General features: G+C 44.0%; 1 protein-coding gene across 9 annotated transcripts in view; it reads right to left on the bottom strand.

Moving 5' to 3' along the window:
- Window positions 1–21,897, bottom strand: part of DNAAF6 (dynein axonemal assembly factor 6) — a 49,786-nt gene that overhangs the window by 8,256 nt on the left and 19,633 nt on the right. For all 9 annotated transcript variants that reach the window (XM_077465217.1, XM_077465212.1, XM_077465214.1 and 6 more), the window contains 2 exons: window positions 21,572–21,668; window positions 5,901–5,997 (listed from right to left, as the gene is read on the bottom strand). In XM_077465217.1, the coding sequence (XP_077321343.1) occupies window positions 5,901–5,997; window positions 21,572–21,668 (194 nt within the window). The remainder of the gene's footprint in view (window positions 1–5,900; window positions 5,998–21,571; window positions 21,669–21,897) is intronic.

The raw sequence follows: 21,897 nt of genomic DNA, 5'->3' as shown, positions 1-21,897 counted from the left end.
GCAATCCAGAGTAACTAAAATGGGAGGGGGCGGGCGGTGGGGTGATGTGGTGATGCGGTGCTGCGGGGGGAAGGGAGGGGGGTTGGTGCAAGAGGCCGGTTGACCCCTACCTTTGTTTTTGGGGGGATATCCCAGGCTCCACCTTAAGCTAAGGGACTGTGGTTTAACATGATATCATGGGAGACCATGGGCCCAGGGGCCCATTTGGGGCCAAGGGGGGTGGGGGAGGGGGGGAGGGGGGGTGAGGGGTTGGGGGGAGGAGGAGAGGGATAGAAATATTGGGGCTAGGGAGGGGATGGGGAGAGGGGGAGGAAGAGAAATGTCAGTAGGAAAAACTCCCGGTATAAATTTAATTTTATCATATAATGTGAAGGGGTTGAATAGTTCAAATAAGAGATTAAAAATTGTAAAAGAACTAAAACAATACGAGGCGGAGGTAATATTTTTACAAGAAACACATATCACCCACCCGTCAAAGATTAGACTCTACTCCAAAGAATACCAGAGTTGGTTCTATGGAGATACAATAACAAATAGAGGGAGGGGAGTAGCAATTGTATTCGCAAAGAACATCCGCTTTGCCCTAGAGGATAGAAAGACGGACCCGGAGGGAAGATATCTCTTCCTAAAGGGAAAATTGGGAAATATAAGATGTACATTAGCTAAAATATACTCACCGAATAAGAACCCAATAAAATACCTAATGGGAATTTTAGCTAAACTACAGGAATTTAGGGAAGGCCAGCTAATTGTGATGGGGGATATAAATTTTTGTTTAGATCCGAAACTAGATAGTACGTCAGGTGCACAGGGGACGAGTAATTTACAATTAAAAAAGATAAAACAAAGATTAAAGAACTGTCAGCTGGTAGATGTTTGGAGGGTCCAACATCTGGAAGAGGCGGACTATACGTATTATTCCCCTGTGCACGGGTCGTATTCTGGGATTGATTATATTTTTGTAGAACATAGAGCATTGGAAAGTGTTGTAGAAACTAGTATAGAAATAACCACATTATCTGATCATGCCCCTGTAAAGATGAAAATGTCGATCTCAGGTCTATATAGACAAGCTCTCTCGTGGCACTTAAACGAAGAATTAATTCAGGACAAAGAAGGGTATGAAATAGTGCATAAAGAACTAGAACAGTATTTTTCAATAAACTGCACAGATGAGATCTCAGGACAAGCCCTGTGGGATGCCCATAAGGCGTACATCCGAGGGATCTTGATAGCCTTAGGGTCAAGGGAAAAAAAAGAACGAAATAATCAGAAACAAAAACTGAGAGATGAAATTTTTAATATGGAGCAACAACATAAAAATAGTCCTTTAGATAAAAAACTGTTTCAACAATTAGTGACCAAAAGGGAAGAATTACGAGAGCTAATGGAACAGGAAACCAAAAGAATCTATAATCAATTGGCCAAAGAAAGATACCAGGAAGGTAATAAACCCACTAAGTATTTAGCTAAAATGCTTCAAAAGAAAAAAGCTATTAATTATATAGAGAAAATCCAAACAGAACACGGGGCAATGGTATATACAACAAAAGAAATAGCAGAATCATTTAGAATCTATTATAATCGACTCTATGCAGTAAATAATAAGGAAAAGGAAAGGGAAATAAGAGGGAAAAAAAAAAGGAAAATAGGTGAATACTTAAATAATGCTAGATTACCTACGATTACTGAAAATGAAAAAGAAAACGTAGAAAGTCCCACTACGGAGGAGGAAATAAATAAAGCATTGATAGACTCAGCCTCCGGGAAAAGCCCTGGACCCGATGGACTAACAATTTACTACTACAAAAAATGTAAAGATATTTTGATTCCTAGACTTTGTAAATACATGAATGGGCTAGGGCTAAAGTATGAAATGAGCAAAGTGGCACTGACAGCCTCAATTACTGTAATCCAAAAAGAGGGAAAGGACAAGACTATGTGTTCCAGCTACAGACCGATATCGCTGTTGAATGCAGACACTAAATTATTTGCTAAAATATTAGCAGGAAGAATGAAAACATTGATGAATTCACTGGTTCATCCGGACCAGGTCGGGTTCGTAGCTGGGAGGGAAGGCAAGGATAATGGGGTGAGAACCCTCCTGTTGCTATCTCAGAGGGAGGAGACAGAATCCCCGGTTCTTCTACTGTCGACGGATGCTCAAAAGGCCTTCGACAGGGTGGACTGGGGATTTATGTTCCAGACATTGGAAAAAATGGGAATTGGACCAAGGATGATCCAATGGATCAAAACATTATATTATCATCCTACAGCAACTATAAAGATAAATGGGTCTCTCTCCTTGCCCTTTGAGATGGAAAATGGGACTAGACAGGGGTGCCCTCTGTCCCCCCTTTTATTTGTATTATCGTTAGAGCCATTACTATCTACGATTCGAAATAACCCGGAAATTACAGGAATTGAAGTGGGGAAAGAGGTACATAAATTGGCTGCCTTTGCGGACGACATATTGTTCTATATTAGCAACCCTAAGAACACATTACCTAAGTTAAATAAGGCCCTGGAATATTATGGGGAATTGTCTAATTTTAAAATTAACCAAATAAAATCTGAAATTTTAAACATCAACCTTAGTAAACAAGAAGTACAACAGATCCAAAAAGAATGCAAATATACATGGAGTAAAGAGTTGAAATACCTAGGTATAAAACTGGCAAATTCCTTAAAGAAGATATATCAACTAAATTACATCCCACTATTAAACGAAATTAAAAAAGAACTTGGAAGACTTGGTAATAGTCCATTATCATGGCTGGGACGAATAAACGCATTAAAGATGTTTATCCTCCCAAAGATCTTATACAAATTCCAGATGATGCCGATTGAAATCCCTGCTGGGTATTTTTCAAAGTTGAAATCCTTATTGCTCAAATTTATATGGAAGAATAAAAAACCAAGGATTTCCTATTCAATATTAAAACAGGGGAAAAAGCGAGGGGGGCTTGCAGTCCCAGATATATACAACTATTATAAGGCAATAGTGCTGTCTAGAATTGTCGAATGGGTGGGCGAGACAGGAAATGAGAAAAGGTGGACACACCTAGAATACACATATAGTAAGGCACATTTAGATAAAATAATATGGAACCCTCCAAAATTTAGGGTTTTGGATGCGAACACAAATGAGCTGACACGAATAGCATTTAAAATTTGGGATGGGGTTTATAAAAAATTAAATGGGCACTTTAATTCACCGTTTATAGCACTGAAGGAAAATGATTTTTTTTTCCCCCGGGGAAAAAGGAAGTAGGAGGTAATTGGATAAAAAAAGAAAAAATACAAATAAAAGATATTATGAAAGAAGGAAAACTCATAACACTTAGGGAATTAGCACATAAGGGCTTAATGGTAATGTGTGAATGGCGGTATCTCCAGCTGGCCCATTTTATTGGAAGCTTACCTCAACCAATAAGATCTGGAGAGGAGCTGACCATGTTGGAGTGACTCTGTACAACAGACAACTCTAAAGGAATCGTATCCAGGATGTATGGACTGTTGATGTCGGTGGAAGAGCTGGAGACCCCGCCATATATCAAAAAGTGGGAAAAGGAATTAGGAACACAGAGGGATAAAGACACAATAAGTAAAATATTAAGATTAACACATTGCTCGGCAATAGACAGTAAAACAGCCGAAATGAACTATAAGTGCCTAACTAGATGGTACAACACGCCGGATAAGACTGCGAAATACCAACAGGGAAGATCGGCAGAATGTTGGAGGGGCTGTAAAACCACAGGAACAATGGCACATCTATGGTGGGGATGCCCAAAAATCAAAATCTATTGGGGAAAGATCTTGCAAAAGATAAGAGAAATAACTAAAATAAGCGTAAAGGCGGATCCTTGGATTGTACTTTTCCACGGAACAAAGAGTAACGAAAAACAATATCAGGAAACTATCATCCCACACCTCCTTAACGCAGCGAAGAAATTGATCCCTATAAAGTGGCAGGAGGTGGAAAGTCCAACGATGTGGGAGTGGGTAGATGCAGTTGAAGAGGTGTATAAGATGGAAAAGTTGAGTAGTGGAGAAGATAATAAAAGAGAAGCAGTAATAAAAAAATGGAACTGTTGGAAAGATTTTAAGAAGGATTGGAGTTATGCAGAATATTTAAGACCATAATAGACCAATATGGGAGGAGGATAAGAGAAGACGGGAAAACGCTGACATTTAGCTTGGGAAAGGAGGGGGGGGATGGGTAATGGGAATGGGAAAAATAAAGAGGTGTATAATGAATAAAAGATATGAATTCAATAAGGGAAAAAATTAATTAATTTAATTGTTATTGATATTTTCTGATATATAATGAGATGCTACAATGATGTGAAGACGAAAGGAGACAGTGATGAACGAAAAGTTGATTTACGTCCCTCTAGAGAATTTGCGGACGTGGCTAAAAAAAAAAAAAAAAAAAAAAGAATCCAATTAACCTACCAGCATGTCTTTGGCATGTGGGAGGAAACCGGAGTACCCGGAGGAAACCCACGAAGGCACAGGGAGAACATGCAAACTCCAGGCAGGTAGTGTTGTGGTTGGGATTCGAACCAACGACCCTTTTTTTACTGCTAGGTGAGAGTGTTAACCACTACACCACTGTGCCGCCAAATGGTGTAGCATGTAAAAACAGGGTGTATTTGTTTCATATAAAATGGCCAGAATACTCACATTTCATTAAATAAAAGCAGGCATGTCAGAAGTCACAGTCTGCCTTAGGTATCAAATGTTTCCAACCAAAAAGATGGCCGCGGTTGGCGCATACAGCGTCATGACGTCAGAGCTCTACCCATGGTATGGTCTGTCTGACCACCTGTAATTCAGTGGTCCATTCTCTTTGGTAAGAGACCCGGTGTGTTGGTGTTCAGTGGAGAAAATTTATCTCATATTCACTTTATTGTATCTCTGTTTACACCGTGGGTGGTTCCATTTTTTTCCCCATGAAAAAGGACTTTGTTTCAACACAATGGACTCTTACGTTATAATTTCATGCTTTTACCACTGCATATATCCATCCTTATGTTATTTATTGTTACCATACAATTTATGTGAGCTGCTTTATTAGTATTAGCACAGTGACTGATTTTAAATATTATTATTATTATTATTATTCACAAATGAAAAGTGTTTTGTGCTCCAGCTCACAGAAGCCTTTGTATTCCATGAACTCATTCACAAAATACAAAGGCTTCTGTGAATGGGCAGCAGAGGAGAGGGGTGGGTTGAGCTGCTGTGTGCTTCTCTCCTCTCACAGCTCGTGTGTGTCCCTCCAGGAGTCCAATAAACCTGTAACATATAAGTATAAAGGGATACAAGTATAAGTAATAGGGATAAGCCTCAGAGGTGACAAGCACCTAAGTGGACTTAACTCAGAGCGTGCCTGCACTTTTTGCAAAATTGCTGAATTCCTGGAATTCAGCTTTAAAGAAATACATTAATGCAGCTCTGAAATTTTTCTATTCATCTTTAACTGTTTTATTGTATTATTTATTTTTTATTCAAGCAGTGTAAGCACCTGGATTTGGCTTTGTATAACCCATTTTCAGTGCCTTTACAGCAGGGCTCAGACTAGAAGAGGAAGAAACATTACAAGGACCCACTCAGTGTTTCTGTTAGATCTTGAGATAACAAGGAGCATGCTGATCGGAGGAGCAGAGTGACTGGAAATGATTAGGTCCAAAGCTTTTCAGCACCTCAGTAGGGTCCAGACTGTCACTGTTGCATCTGGACCTACAACAAGCACTTCTGCCACTCCTGCAGGCTACATGTTGTCACCAACTCAAGGAAATATTAAACAGGAGATGTACAGGAAGCCCCCCCCCCCCCATCAACTCACTAAGTTATATTGGACAGTATTGGGAAAGGGTCCAAACACTTACTACCATATCTTCACAGCAAGCAGTTGATGGGTCTTTTCGACTCAGGCCCAAAAAGATATCTTCAGAACGAACTCTTTGCTTAAAAAGAATTTCATATCTGTGAACAGAATAGTGTAGACATTAGTATTGCCTGCCACTGGAAGAGTTTAGAAGCCTCAAATCTGTTACTTTGGATTTACTTTTATTCTATGGTCAAATGTCCACAAGTTTGGCCATCAAACCTATATGAGCTTGTTGGACATCCCATTCCAAAACCATGACCATTAACAAGTTGATCCCCTCTTAGCCCTTGTACACACGGTCGGACATTCCGATGGACAATGTCCGATAGGACCGTGTTGTCGGATAATCCGACAGTGTGTGGTCTCCATCGGACTGTTTCCATTGGAGGAGTATCCGACGGACCAAGTTTTCCAACTTGGCTATAAAATTTTCCGACAACATTCTCCGATCGATCATGTGTAGCCTACTCTGACGGACAAGGTGCCACGCATGCTCACAATCAAATTCGGACACGGAAGCACTCGCTCAGGTAAAACTACCGCTCGTAATCGATATAGCACATTCGTCACGCTGCAATGTTAAAAATTCTTTCATGCAGCACATTCTCTTGTTCTTTACAATGCTGTAAGAATGAACTTGTTTTGATGCTCATATTCACACTCACTTCTCCCGAACATATTTATTTATTCTTTTTACTCATTTCAGCAATACAATATTTTAAATCGTCACATCTACACAATCTTTTTTTGTTGTTTTTTTATTTTATTTTGTGATTGTTTTTTTAAGCAAAATCAAATTTTTTGACAGTTTGCTAATTTTTGCATTTTTTGGGTGTGTTTTGTGTGTCAACTTACCACAACACCATTATTATCTTTTTTTAATTTTGCTTTTCTTTTTTAATCTACAGGAGGTTGTTTGGTGTTGGTGCCCCTTGTTATTCATTTCACTTTGTATTTTTGAAATGTACCTGCCTGCTCACAAATAAACTGTTTTTATTGAAGTAAAACACATACACAAGTATTTCTTCGAACAAAAAAAAACTTTATTTATTTAGGTGTCAAACAACTAAAGAGGGAGGCAGCGCTGGAGAAACTTGTCAATTTGGCGAAGCCTTTAGCCCCCAGGGCAGACATGAACTAATTCGAAAATGAAAAATTGGTGGCCTGAGGAGTACATATCTCAGGGAGAGAAGTCTGGTCCAGAAGTCCTAGAGATCAGGAAGAGCAGATGCCATCTATGTCCCCAGGATGTGGTTCTACAAGAGGCTGCATCTTCTGTCAGACCAGACTGAACCCAGGCCATCACTCTCTCGTCTTCCTTGGGCACTTCCCTCCAGGCTTCCTTCCAGGCTGTGGCTCGGCTCCTGTAGTTGTGGCAGGAGGAGGAGAAGGAGGGCAATGGTCGACCTCCTGGCTGCCACTTGCCACAGCCTCCCCCCCAGCTGAGGTCTTCCTGTGTGTCCCATTTTCCATGAAAATGGGACATAGTTTTAGTTTTTTGCTCATCAATCACACAATTTTGTGCTCATGACTGCTGCAAATTGAATGTTACCAAATAGAACAGACTATCATTCTGACACCAGCATTTTTCATTCTTGTCCCAAACATTTTTGGTCACTACTGTCTATTGAGATGTAAACCACTTTGTTAAATCACAACTTTCTGATCAATAACAACATCTAGTTAACATCATTAAATGTACGACAAGAAATATGTTCAACAATGCTATACCTGTCTCAAGCTGGGCCCCTCCACATGTTGCTGCCTGGAAGGCCCAGGTTGGACATTGGAAGCCTCAGCTGGGGGTGAAGGAAGCCTTGAAGGAAGACGGTAGAGTGGTGGCCTGGGTTCCCCCTGGTCTACCAGAAAATGCAGCCTCTCATAGTACAACATCCTGGGGTAATAAATGGCATCTGGATCTCCTGATCTCAGGGAATCCTGGTGCTTCTTTCGCTCCCTGAGATATGTACTCTTCATGGCACCAATTTTGGCCTTCACATAGGTCATGTCTGCCGTGGGGACCATGATCCGCACCAAAGCAAGAAGTTTCTCCAGCACTGCCTTCCTCTTTCTTCGGTCATTATAAAATGGGTTGTTCATCTGCCACAGGCAGGGCAGCTCCCTGAACAGTTCAATGAATAGCCCCATAAAATTGGAGTTTTTGAAGGGATCCATCTTGTCTGCAAGACACAACACAAGACAAACCCTAAAATAATAATAATGCCATGCTAAACCCTCCTAATCTTGTCCCAACATAGGCCTATATAGAAGCAGTATAGGCTAGTGATGTACCAAGTTAAAAATTGTACCTTTGTTTGCACGATCGGCGCGTCAGCTCCTCACTCTGTTCACAGATCGTACGTACGACACATGCGTGTTGCGTTTTATATACAGTGCGCATGCATGAAACTCCGCCCGTCCCTGACATTCTTTCTAGACTATTCCCCTCCCCTTCTTTTTCGGCGCAGTGGGGAGAGCACATGGCGGAGAGAACGCAAGTGCGCAATCAGAGTTCCACTAGCGAGGAGGAGGGTGAGGAAAGCCCGGAGCCTGAAACGTCCCGATCCTGGAGAAGATTTAAGGCCTCAAATATGTCTTTTGGAGAGATGTTGGACATATTGAAGAGGACCGACTATGATGGGAAGTATAGACCTTACCCAAACCCAAATATCAGAAAGGCCAAAATCATGACTAAAGTTGTGAAGAGTCTTCAGAAGAATTTTGGGGTACGACGATCTAAGGATCAACTGAGAAAACGCTGGTCAGACCTGAAACTGAGGGAGCACGATCAGTACAGAAGGATCAAGCGTGTTCTTCAAAAAAGTAAGTAGTTGTCCTGTGTTCATATGATTATTCTTGCTTGCATACTGCTCCATGTGCTTTGATTTAATGTCGTGCAGTTTAACCACTTTCAGACCGGACCAATTTGCTGGTCAAAGACCAGACCACTTTTTGCGATTTGGCACTGCGTCGATTTAACTGACAATTGCGCGGTCGTGCGACGTGGCTCCCAAACAAAATTGACGTCCTTTTTTTCCCACAAATAGAGCTTTCTTTTGGTGGTATTTTATCACCCCTGCGGTTTTTATTTTTTGCGCTATAAACAAAAACAGAGCAACAATTTTGAAAAAAACGCATTATTTTTTACTTTTTGTTATAATAAATATCCCCCAAAAATATATAAAAAAACATTTTTTTCCCTCAGTTTAGGCTGATACGTATTCTTCTACATATTTTTGGTAAAAAAAAAAATCGCAATAAGCGATTATTGATTGGTTTGCGCAAAAGTTATTGCGTTTACAAAATAGGGATAGTTTTATAGCATTTTTATTAATAATTATTATTTATTTATTTTTTACTAGTAATGGCAGCGATCAGCGATTTTTATTGTGACTGCGACATTGTGGGGGACCCATCGGACATTTTTGACACATTTTTGGGACCATTGTCATTTATACAGTAATCACTGCTATATAAATGCAGTGATTCCTGTGTAAATGACACTGGCAGTGAAGGGGTTAACCAGTTGGTGGCAGTGTAGGGGTTAAGTGTTCCTAGGGATGTGTTACTAACTGTGGGGGGGTTGGGCTTTCATTTAGTGAACACTGATCTCTGCTCCAATCACATGGAGCAGAGTTCAGCGTCACTAGTTGCTAGGCAGAATGGAGAAATGTTGTTTACAACAGCACTTCTCCATTCGGCCGCTCCGTGAGACTCACGGGGGTCCCGACCAGCGCGGGAGTGCGCCGCCGGCGGCGCGCTCCCAATGGCAGGGCGGCAAATTTAAAGGGATGTACATGTACGCCCATTTGCCTGCCCGTGCCATTCTGTCGACGTACATCGTCGTGCGCTGGTCGGCAAGTGGTTAAAATGGCCACTTTCAAGTTCATGGGTTCATTCGTTCGTAATAAACATCGTTCGTTAGCCCACTCCAAAACGATGTTTTCCCAAATTACACTTCACTACATTTGTTCATACTGCAGGTAAGTATTCCTGCTTTAGAAAGTGCCCTAAATAATGTTCTCACCTTTGAACTCAGCCAAAAAACACAATTGTACCACACTTCCAAGCAATGTTTCATATTCCTATTTCTGCCCTCTGTGTGCTAAGTATTCCTTTTTTTACATTCTCATAGGGAAGAGAAGACTTGGGAAGTCTGAGGACACCAGGGACCCCACACCTCCCAAAGAAGGCGAAATTCCAACACCAGAAGCAGAAGAGGAGGAGGAGGAAGGAGAGATCGTTGAAGTTGGACAAATTGTCACCACAACAGGTGAGTGTCGGAGACCACAGCTTACGGTAAGCTAATCAATGTATGTCGTCATAAATATAATACATGGTGTTTTTTTAGGTGATGTGGAAGAAGAATCACATTTTACCAGTGAAAGTGCCCAGATCCGGATTAGGGAGATAATGGGGTGCAATCGCGATTTAGAAAATATACAGAAAAACATCAATGATGTTCAACATAAAATGAAGAACATCATTGATGTTTTGGGGAGAGTCTGAAACACCCCAAACTAGCTAGGGTTTTATTTTTTTGTTTTGAAAAAACAACTTTTGTATTTTACAAAAAGCCAAATTTGGAAGATGCACACAGTGTGTCAACATGCCCTATCTCCCATCGTGGGGGATCAATGTACGTGTTTTGTGGAAAGTGGCTGAGATGAAGGGGGTTGCACCCCCAAAACAGATAGCACATGTTGACACACTGTGTGCATCTTCCACATTTGGCTTTTCCCCATCTGATGAAGGCAATATCAGCCCAGTTTGTACATATTCATGTCTGATATTGTCTTCACTATTCAAAGTTGAACTTTGTAAGTTCCTGTGTTCTGTATGTTATGCTTTGATACATGCCTGTTTACAAAAAAACGGCAAGTTACAAAAAAGTTACCTAAAATAATGTTTTTGATACACCCAATATGTTGGTTTGTTGTAAAACCCTTTTCTAAACGCACGTGTGAATGTGCTTTGATTATAAAAGTTAAATTATCAACAATGTGTGGCTTCCTTTTTCAATGCGCAAAAGCAGTATTTGGAGTACAATTGTTGTTTTCGGTGACAATGGGTGTTATTTACTAAAGGCAACTCCACTTTGCACTCCAAGTGCAGTTTCAGGTGCACCTTTGCAGTGCACTTGTAGTGCATAGTAGATGTGCCTTTAGTAAAGAACACCCACAGTGATGTGTAAATTTCCCCAATCACGCCATTTTCCTGACCCCACATATTTCTGCCATGGTGCTGAAATTTAGCAATATTTTTGTCAGTAATGCACTACATACATTAGCAACTAAAACAAGGTGTGTGTGTAGCAGACCCACAAAATATTAAGATTATCTGAAGAAGAGGCTGTCACCTCATCTCGCTCAGAACTTGGGTTTGCCCTGCTGTAGAAAAAGGCCCAACAAAAAAAAGCAAAAATACCTAGGACAGCTAAAACCAAGCCAAGCAGTAAATGGAAACAAAGATTATTGTAGTTTCAAAGAAAAATGTATTAAAAAATGCATCTCAGACATTGTCTGGCATTTCAATGCCCCCCCCTACCCACAAAGTACTCCATGTATTGGGTTCTGACCTCGCAGGCGCTTTGGGGGGGCAAGCCAGGACGAGCAGCTTCAAGGGACGTGCGATTCTCATTTTCAGGCAAGTTTGCATCTGGGCCAACTGAGACCACATAGTTAGCTGAATGTCTTTTCAAGAAATTGTGCAGAACACAGCAGGCAAGCACTATTTGATTGAGTTTATATTCAGCCATGTGGATTGGCGTTAAAAAAAGGCGGAACCAGCTGGCCAGTATTCCAAAAGTGTTCTCCACGACTCTTCTGGCTCTGGCCAGCCGGAAATGAAAGATCCTCTGATCCAGGGTGAGAGTCCTCATTGGGAAAGGCCGCATCAGATGGTTTTCCAGGGCAAACGCCTCATCCACAACGAATACAAACGGGAGTCCTGATTCTCCTCTGGGGGTGGCAAGCCCAGACTGCCACTCTGGAGACGCCAGTAGAATTCCGTCCGTAATAACACTCCACCATCCGAGATCCAGCCATTTTGCGCCACGTCCACATACAGGAATTCATAGGTCGCTGACACCACCACCAACATCAAGATACTATTAAACCCCTTGTAATTATAATAGTACGACCCCGAGTTGGGGGGTGGGACAATGCGGACGTGTTTCCCATCAATTGCACCTCCACAATTGGGAAAGTCCCAACGGATGGCAAAGTGGGAGGCCACAGTCTGCCATTCCTGTGGCGTTGAAGGAAACTGTGGAGTGAAACAAGAAAAAAAAATAGCAATTTGGCACATCAACATTGCAAGTAGATTAGATTACATTTTTGGCCAAGATCAGTATAACATTTTGGGAAATTAGTATTTAAAGCCGAAAGTATAAGGTCCCCTTATCAGAGTCATCACCACGACGAGTACGTACACGAAACATGGTTTAAAACGATCGGCTGGTCAGAACGGACAACAGAAAGCACCGATAAACAGCAATGCCTGAAAGAACGACCTGAAAAGCAGAAAATAAGCAATGCAAATCAAAGCGTACTATACCAAGATATAGTCCACAATGAGAAACAAAATGCTTACTGACTACACGCACTGATAATCATATACGCACAGACAAACTGAAGAGTAGGGATGAGCTTTGTGTTCGAGTCGAACATACTTTTGACTCGAACATCGGCTGTTCATCCGTTCGGCGAATACCGAACGTTATGGGCCGTTCGCGCCAAATTAGTGTGGCGCTCACGGCCCACAATGCACCGCGCCTTTGCAGTGCATTGCCGGCTCATGATTGGCCAGGCATGCACTGTGACCCCGCATGCTTGGCCAATCACAGCGCCGGCAGCGAGGAGAGCCATGATTGGCCACAGGCATCATAGCTCAGGCTGTGTAGTGCACGCCCCACACTATGTAAGGCCGCCAGCGCGGTGGCCTTGTTTAGTGTGTTGGCGTCTGTAGGAGTTAGTGGGTGTTCTCTGTGTACCTTCAACACAGTATACGCCGTTCATTATCGGCCGAGTTTGCACTCTTGCTCTTCTGTAATTGAGCTGTTAGCAATCTGCAGGAGTTTGTGCCTGTTGTCTGCGTGCCCTGACCGCAGTATACACCATTATATCCACCTATATAGCTAGCTATATTGCTCTTGTAATAGAGCTTGCAGTTAGTTGTAGGAGATTGTGCGTGCTGTCTGCGTGCCCTGACCGTAGTATACACCGTTATATCTACCTACATAGCTAGCTATATTGCTCTTTTGTAATAGAGCTTGCAGTCAGTTGTAGGAGATTGTGCGTGTTGTCTGCATGCCCTGACCGCAGTATACACAGTTATATCCACCTACATAGCTAGCTATATTGCTCTTTTGTAATAGAGCTTGCAGTCGGTTGTAGGAGATTATGCGTGCTGTCTGCGTGCCCTGACCGCAGTATACACCGTTATATCCACCTACATAGCTAGCTATATTGCTCTTTTGTAATAGAGCTTGCAGTCAGTTGTAGCAGTTTGTGCCTGTTGTCTGCGTGCCCTGACCACAGTATACACCGTTATATCCACCTACATAGCTAGCTATATTGCTCTTTTGTAATAGAGCTTGCAGTCAATTGTAGGAGATTGTGCGCGTTGTCTGCGTGCCCTGACCGCAGTATACACCGTTATATCCACCTATATAGCTCTTCTATAATTGAGCCATCTGCAGGAGTTAGTGGGTGTTGTGTGCCTCCAGCACAATATACACTACCCAATTGCTGGTTTTCCCATCTCCCTTCAGGCCATTACCATGTCTGGAAGGCCAACAAGGAGAGGCAGACAGGCACGAGCCGATAAAAGAGGGCAAGCAGGCTCTGTGTCTAGAGACAGCAGTGCTGGTCGTGGACGCGGTGCATCGTCATCATCAGCACATGGCCATGGGACACGCTTGTCCTTTTCGGCAGCTGGACATGTTGAGCCGCATCATGCCGAAGACTTGGTAGAGTGGATGACTAAGCCCTCTTCATCCTCCTCATCCTCTCTCACCCATGCTCAGGGTACTAGCAAAGCAGCTGCCAATGCATCGTCTTTCCTCGTCTCAATGTCATCATAAGTGACTCCTTCCCTAGACCCACCACGTCCTCCTGAGGAGTCTCCTGAACTCTTTGAGCATAGTGTTGGGTACATGCTCCAGGAGGATGCCCAGTGTTTTGTAGGCTCTGATGATGATACTCAGCTAGAGGAAGGCAGTAGCGTTGAGCGCAGAGAGAGGGGATGCTCAAGAAGGACAGCAATCTGGCAGTCATGTTCCACAAGTTCTATATAAATACAATAAATGCTGCGCTAAAGGCACCTATTTGAATAGGTGAAAGAAGTGATGTGTATAAATAACAATATGCCCTTGGCAACTCTTGGAACTGAATTGTAAGCAAGTAGAAGAAATAGGTACCAGATGAGTTGGACACATCCACCTTATAGTAGTGTGTCTTGCGAGCTTGTGGGGGAGGCTCCAGCCACTCACCCCAGTACACCGACCCGATATGTTGTCCTCTCAGGGTTCCTCGTGGTCTACAGATAGGAAAGGTGAGTGGGATTTCCGTGCCAAACGCTGCGATCAAACTTGATGCCAGATGTCCCGCAAAGGTTCACCATAAAGGGAATAGAGCATAAAATACGCTTCGCATGGTGAAATACAACCAATGATGGTTTATTGAAAAAAAAATTGCGATGAACAAGGCTGGAGCCTCCCCCACAAGCTCGCAAGACACACTACTATAAGGTGGATGTGTCCAACTCATCTGGTAAGGGTACCTATTTCTTCTACTTGCTTACAATTCAGTTCCAAGAGTTGCCAAGGGCGGAGAACTTGGTAGGATAATTCACCCTGAATGTCATCTGCGGACTTGCAATTCAGCCTGAGACGCACCAGAGTGAATAATTTTTGGGACTGTTCTCAAACACTTCTTGAACTTTTGTATTCACTCGTTCATATTGTTATTTATACACATCACTTCTTTCACCTATTCAAATAGGTGCCTTTAGCGCAGCATTTATTGTATTTATGTTATGTGGACTTGGTTTGTTTGTATGCTAGCAGCTGGGCTGTGTTCCTCACAGAATATATTATAGTTTTTCACTTTTCTTTTCACTAGTTTGTGTTTGAATTAGCGCTGCGTTTTTTCTTTTGTTATGTTCCACAAGTTGCAGCATACTGCCAGGTTTGCTCCAGCGATGAAGAGGGAAGGGATGATGAGGGCACTGACTCCACGTGGGTGCCTGGTAGGAGGGAGGAGGAGGAGGCACATGTCCAACGAGGCAGGATGCCCTCCGGGGGCCAGCTTAGGGGCAGCACACCAACTGAATCACACCGCAGAGTTCCGCCTGTGCCGTTATTCTAAAAGTTCTTTGGGCCTTCTTTGAGACGAGTGCATCAGATCGCACTGCTGCTATTTGCAACATATGTCTCAAGCGTATCTTGCGTGGCCAAAACATCAGCCGCTTGGGCACCACATGCTTGACCAGACATATGTTGACCTGCCATGCAGCTCCTTGGCAAGCATACCTCAAAGACCCACACCAAAGAACAAAGCGGACCTCTCCTTGCTCCTCATCAGCTGGGATCTCCAACCCCACTAGACCTTCAGTCCTCTCTGAAACCTGCTCTGAGAGGAATGAAGGTGTAGAATTAGGTGTGTCACAGCCAAGTGCTTCCGGGCACTCTGCTAGCAGTACACCCACATCCGATTATAGCAGGCAAATTTCCCTGCCCCAGCTGCTGGACCGTCGAAAGAAGTTCACTCCCAGCCATCCACATGCCCAGCGGTTGAATGCTAGCTTGGCTAAATTGCTACCACTTCAACTGCTGCCTTTTCAGTTGGTAGACTTGGCCCCCTTCCGTGAGTTTGTACAATGTACGGTTCCTCAGTGACAGGTCCCCAAACGCCACTTTTTCTCACGGAAGGCGATTCCGGCTCTCTACCGGCATGTGGAAGGCAATGTCCTTGCCTCGCTGGACAGGGCGGTCAGCGATAAGGTGCATATTACCGCTGACTCATGGTCCAGCAGGCATGGACAGTGATGTTACCTGTCTTTCACGGCCCATTGGGTCACTCTTCTGGCAGCTGGGAAGGATGCAGGACAAGGTGCAGTAGTGTTGGAGGTTGTTCCGCCACCACGCCTCCAAAATGCTACTATTGGTTGTGACACACCTCTCTCCTTCACCCCCTCCTCTTCTTCTTCCTCCATGGCCTCTTCCAGTGCTCTGTCCTAAGAACCAGCGGTGTTCCGTAGGCGTTCCAGGGGCTACGCAAGTACGCAGGCAAAACAATGCCATGCCGTGCTTGCGCTGGTTTTTTTGGGGGACAGGAGCCACACTGGGCCAGATATTTTGTCAGCTCTGTAGGGGCAGACTGAGAGGTGGTTGACGCCACACCAGCTTAAGCCAGGAATGGTGGTTTGCGACAATGGCACCAACCTCCTCTCCGCCCTCCGACAGGGACAACTGACCCATGTGCCCTGTGTGTCTCACGTCCTTAACCTGGTGGGGCAGCGGTTCTTGGGCAGGTACCCGGGCTTACAGGATGTCCTGAAGCAGGCCAGGAAAGTCTGTGTGCATTTCCGCCGATCATTTAATGCCTGTGCTCGGCTGGCTGAGCTCCAAAAGGAGTTGAACCTGCCCAAGAACCGCCTTATATGTGACATGCCCACCAGGTGGAACTCAACGTTGGCCATGCTGCAGCGGCTGCACACGCAGCAGAGGGCCATCAATGAGTACCTGTGCAACTACGGCACCAGGACAGGGTCAGAGGAGCTCGTTTTTTTCTCACCACGCCAGTGGGGCATGATCAGGGATGCATGCACTGTCCTGTCACCGTTTGAGGAGGCAACAAGGATGGTGAGCAGTGACAGTGCATGTATCAGTGACACTGTACCTCTTGTCCACCTGTTGGAGCATACGCTGCGTGGAATAATGGACAGGGCACTTGAGGCAGAACAGAGGCAGGAAGAGGAGGACTTCCTTGCCTCTCAAGGCCCCTTTTATCCAGACAGTGTTCCTGCTGTCCCACCCATCACACAGGAAGAGGAGGACAAGGAGGAGGAGGAGGATGATTGTGTCAGCATGGAGGTGGATGCTGGCACTCAGCATCAGCAGCAGCAGTCTTGTAGGGATGATTTACAGTCCCAAGAAACCCGTGGACTTGTACGTGGCTGGGAGGAGGTAGCTGCGGATCATGTTGTCCTTAGTGACCCAGAGGACTCTGGACCGAATGCCTCAGCTAACCTACACTGCATGGCCTCCCTGATCCTGCAAAGCCTGCGGAAGGATCCTCGTATTCTTCGGATCAAGGAGAGGGACCATTACTGGCTGGCCACTCTCCTTGATTCACGGTACAAGGGTAAGGTTGCAGACCTTATCTTGCCGTCGCAGAGGATGAGACATCTCCGGGAGGCCTTGCAGAAAGGTCTGTGCAACGCGTTCCCAGAGACTGGGAGGTTACAAACTCCTGGTCCTGGACAACGTGTTGCTGAGGCATCGGTCAGAAGGAGCGGTGGAGAAGGTGGCCGTCTGACCGATGCTTTCAGACAATTTTTTAGTCCGCAGCCCCAAGGTACGATTAGTTCCAGCAACCATCGCCAGCGTCTGATTTACATGGTGCAGGAATACCTAGGGGCAAGGTCAGACTTGGACACCTTTCCCACCGAAAATCCTCTGGCTTACTGGGTCTTGAGGATGGATCACTGGCCAGAGCTTGCACAGTATGCAATTGAGCTACTGGCCTGTCCTGCATCCAGCGTTCTTTCGGAACGCACCTTCAGTGCTGCTGGTGGCTTTGTTACCGATCACAGGGTGCGCCTGTCCACCGACTCGCTTGATTGACTGACCTTCATCAAGATGAATCAGTCTTGGATCACCCACAGCTACCAAGCACCTGAAGCTGATGTAACTAAATTATTTTTTTTTTAAATATCACATCCCTTCAAGACTGCCTATGCTGATGCTGAGTGACTGTCCTGTTATATTGATTGTCTATCCTCTTCCTCCTCCGCTGATATGTTGGAAGAACATTTTTGGTTCTGGGTGATGCCACCAGCCCAATTTTTCAGCCCCTGTTTAACAGGGGCGTTTAATTACAATTTTTGATTAAATGCTTTGCAGCAGGGCTCATTCCTGCACTACAACTAGAGTATATGGGAGAGGTTGCAGTATCGTGGCACAGCACCAGTGCCAGCAGCCCAATTTTTCTGCCCCTGTTTAACAGGGGCGTTTAATTACAATTTTTGATATAATATTTCACAGCAGGGCCCGTTCCTGTGCCCACCCAGAGTAACTGTGAGGACTTATAGTGTTGTGGCACCAGCACCAGCACCAGAACCACCAAAGGTAAATTTTTCTACCACTGTTCAACAATGGCATGTAATTACAATTCTTGATATAATCGTTCACAGCAGGGCGCTCCAGCGCCCACCAAGAGTCACTTTGAGGGCTTACAATGTTGTGGCAACACCAACACCTTGTTTCGCCATTTCTGCAGAGCATATAGGGCAGGCCCTACTTTCAAACATCCAACTTACAAAACGTCTCCTACTAGCAAACGGAAGGAGACAACAGGAAGTGAGATGAAAAAAGACGGGCGGCAAAACAAATTATACAGGGGTGATAACCCTTCCCTATGTTTTCCAAAAAGCTTAAAAATAGATTTTTTGACTGGAGCTACACTTTAAAAATGTACCAGTTCAAAATTACAAACAGATTCTACTTAACACAACAAACCTACACAGTCCCTGTCTTTTTTGCACCGCCTGTATACTGCTGTTCTGAGTATATAGGGCCTGGGGGCCCCACGTCTTTCCTTTTTTTAATATGGGTACGGGGTTCCTCTTAATATCCGTACAAGACCCAAAGGGGCTGGTAATGGGCAAGGGGGGCTACCCATGCCATGTTTCTCAATGATTTTCATCCATATTGCGGGAACCAGATATTACATTAAAAACGCAAGCAGTTTGAAATTACTTTTTTTCCATTAAATATCATTTCGTGCAGGGACTGTTCTAAACCCAGGAAACACGTGGCACTTCACAGGCATACTATATTTAAAGGAATATTTCACTTATTTTTTTCACTTTAATCGTCATTAAAATCAGTGCTCCCGCCAAAACAGACATTTTTAAAAACATTTTAGGCATTGATCCATGTCCCCTGGGGCAGGAGCCAGGTCCCCAAACCCTTTTTAGGACAGTATCTTGCATATTAGCCATTAAAATTAGCATTTTTTATTTGGAACGTTCGAGTCCCATAGACTTCAATGGGGTTCTAACGTTCGTACGAATTTGCGGTCCGTTTGAAAGTTCTGGTGCGAACCGAACCGGGGGGTGTTCGGCTCATCCCTACTGAAGAGCAGTACCGAACTGAAGCACAAATCTGAAAAGCGCGAATCGTCTCTCACCAAACTTTTACTAACACGCGATAAACACGAGATCAGCAGAAGGAGCCCAAAGGGTGCCGGACGTGGTGCTGAACTTCCCTTTTCTAGTCCCGTCGTACACGGCTTACGTCATTGTGTTCTTGGCAACCGGAAATTCCGACAACTGAGTCCAACCGTGTGTATGCAACACCACTTCCGGACTAAATCAGTCGGAATTAATCAGACGGATGTGGTTGCCGGAATGTCCGACCGTGTGTACAAGGGCTTAGTGACTATGACATCACCCACTCTTCTGAGAAGGATTTCCGCAAGATTTTGGAGTGTGTTGTATGTAGGGGTCTGGCCAAAAGAGCATGTATGAGGTCAGGTATTGATGTTGGATGAGAAGACCTGATCCCAAAGATGTTCAGTAGGGTTGAGGTCAGGTATCAATCTTGGATGAAAAGGCCTGATCCCAAAGGTGTTCAGTATTTTTGAAATCCGGTACAGATGTCAGATGAGAAGACCTGATCCTAAAGGTGTTCAAAAGGGTTGAGGCCAGATACTGATATTGGATGAGAAGAGCTGGCACACAATGGGCAATCCAAATCATCCGAAAGATGTTCATTTGTGTTGAGGTCAACTATTAATGTTGGAGAAGACCTGGCACACAATAAGCATTCCGAATCATCTGAAAGGTGTTCAGTAATGTTAAGGCCAGGTACTAATGTTCGATGAGAAGACCCGGCACACAATGGGCATTCCAAATCATCCAAAAGGTATTCAGTTTGGTTGAGGTCAAGGATTGATGATGGATGAGAAGATGTGGCACACAATGGACATTGCAAATCATCTAAAAGGTGTTCAGTTTGGCTGAGGTCAGGTACTGATGTTGGATGAGAAGACCTGGCACACAGTGGCCATTCCACATCATCCAAAAGATATTCGGTTGGGTTGACGTCAAGTATTAATGTTGGAAAAGAAGACGTGGCACACAATGGACATTCCAAATCATCTAAAAGGTGTTCAGTAGGGTTAAGGTCAGGTACTGAAGTTGAATGAAATGACCCAAACCCAGAGGTGGTTAGTTTGGTTGAGGTCAGGTACTGATGTTGGATGTGAAGACCTGGCACAGAATGGGCATTCCGAATTATGCAAAAAGTATTTGGTTGGGTTGATGTCAAGTATTAATGTTGGATGAGAAGACGTGGCACACAATGGACATTGCAAATCATCTAAAAGGTGTTCAGTAGGTTTGAGGTCAGGTACTGAAGTTGAATGAAAAGACCTGAACCCAAAAGGTGTTCAGTTTGGTTGAGGTCAGGTACTGATGTTGGATGAGAGGACCTGGCACACAATGGGCATTCTAAATCATCCAAAAGGTATTCGGTTGGGTTGAGATCAAGCATTAATGTTGGATGAGAAGACGTGGCACACAATGGACATTCCAAATCATCTAAAAGGTGTTCAGTAGGGTTGAGGTCAGGTACTGTACTGAAATTTGATAAGAAGACCTGGCACAAATTGGTCATTCTAAATCATCCAAAAGGTGTTTGGTTGGATGAGGTCAAGTATTGATGTTGGGTGAGAAGATGTGGCACAAAACGGACATTTCAATTGATCCCAAAAGGTAGTCAGTTGGGTTGAGGTCAGGGCTAAGTGCAGGACACTCAAGTTCCTCCACACAAACTCATCAAACCATGTCTATGGAGCTTGCTGTGTACAGAAAAGGGCCTTAATCAAACTGTTATCACAAGGTTGGACGACTAACCCAGAATACATAGCTAGGTGGTGACATATCTGGTGGGGCGATGTTGCATTTGCAGATAAAATAGGCAAGTGGTTGGCAAAAATAAGCATTTTCTTTTAAAGGTTGACACTATAGCTCCCTGTAAACTCAGACACCATCTGCCACTCTGTATTCTGCAGTTGCATCAACATAAGAAGGAGCTGTGGGAGAGCACTATGAGGTGGTCAGGGTCAGGTAGTGGGCTTTAACCAAAGTAGTTCTCATAAGGTGATAGGGTCTCTTTAAAGATATTTACAAAGTGGATTTGAACAGCAATTTGGCTCCCCCCCCCCCCCCCCCCCCCCCCCATTGAGATAAGCCTAGGGGTAGGGGAATCCTCCAGAGCTCACTTCTTCTCTCCAATACTCAGGATTGCAGATGGCCCCTCACTGTCCTCATGTACAACAAGCATTTGCCTATAATGTAGTTCCACTTAAAGAAACACAAAAAACAAAAAACAAACATACCATTCACATATTCATTGAACAGAACAGTTTGCCTTACTCTGGTTTTTCTCTCGGATCCAAAAAATCATCGAATTCTGCCCCTTCTTTGACTTCTGACTCATGCCAAATATCCTTCCCATCTTTTTCTGTCTCAGCTGTAAAATGAGCAAAGTGATGATATGATCATAGAAGAAGTAGGAGGAGGTTGTCTGCAAGATTGTAAGAAGGGTTGAAATTTAAGTACCATGGCACTGCTAAGAGGTCTAGATACAGCTTTATTCCATTAAAGCTCATGGGTACAGATCAGAAATATCCAATGCATTTCGGGGGTCTACGTGCCAAACAAGTTGCCGATTAGGCCTGTTCATTCAACTTACACTGGAA

This window comes from Lithobates pipiens, unplaced genomic scaffold (assembly GCF_037356315.1).
Source record: "Lithobates pipiens isolate NorthernLeopardFrog02 unplaced genomic scaffold, aLitPip1_a1.2 Scaffold_1, whole genome shotgun sequence".
Taxonomy (NCBI): Eukaryota; Metazoa; Chordata; class Amphibia; order Anura; family Ranidae; genus Lithobates; species Lithobates pipiens.
Note: the sequence above shows the minus strand (reverse complement) of the source record. Positions and strands in the feature narration are given on the sequence as shown.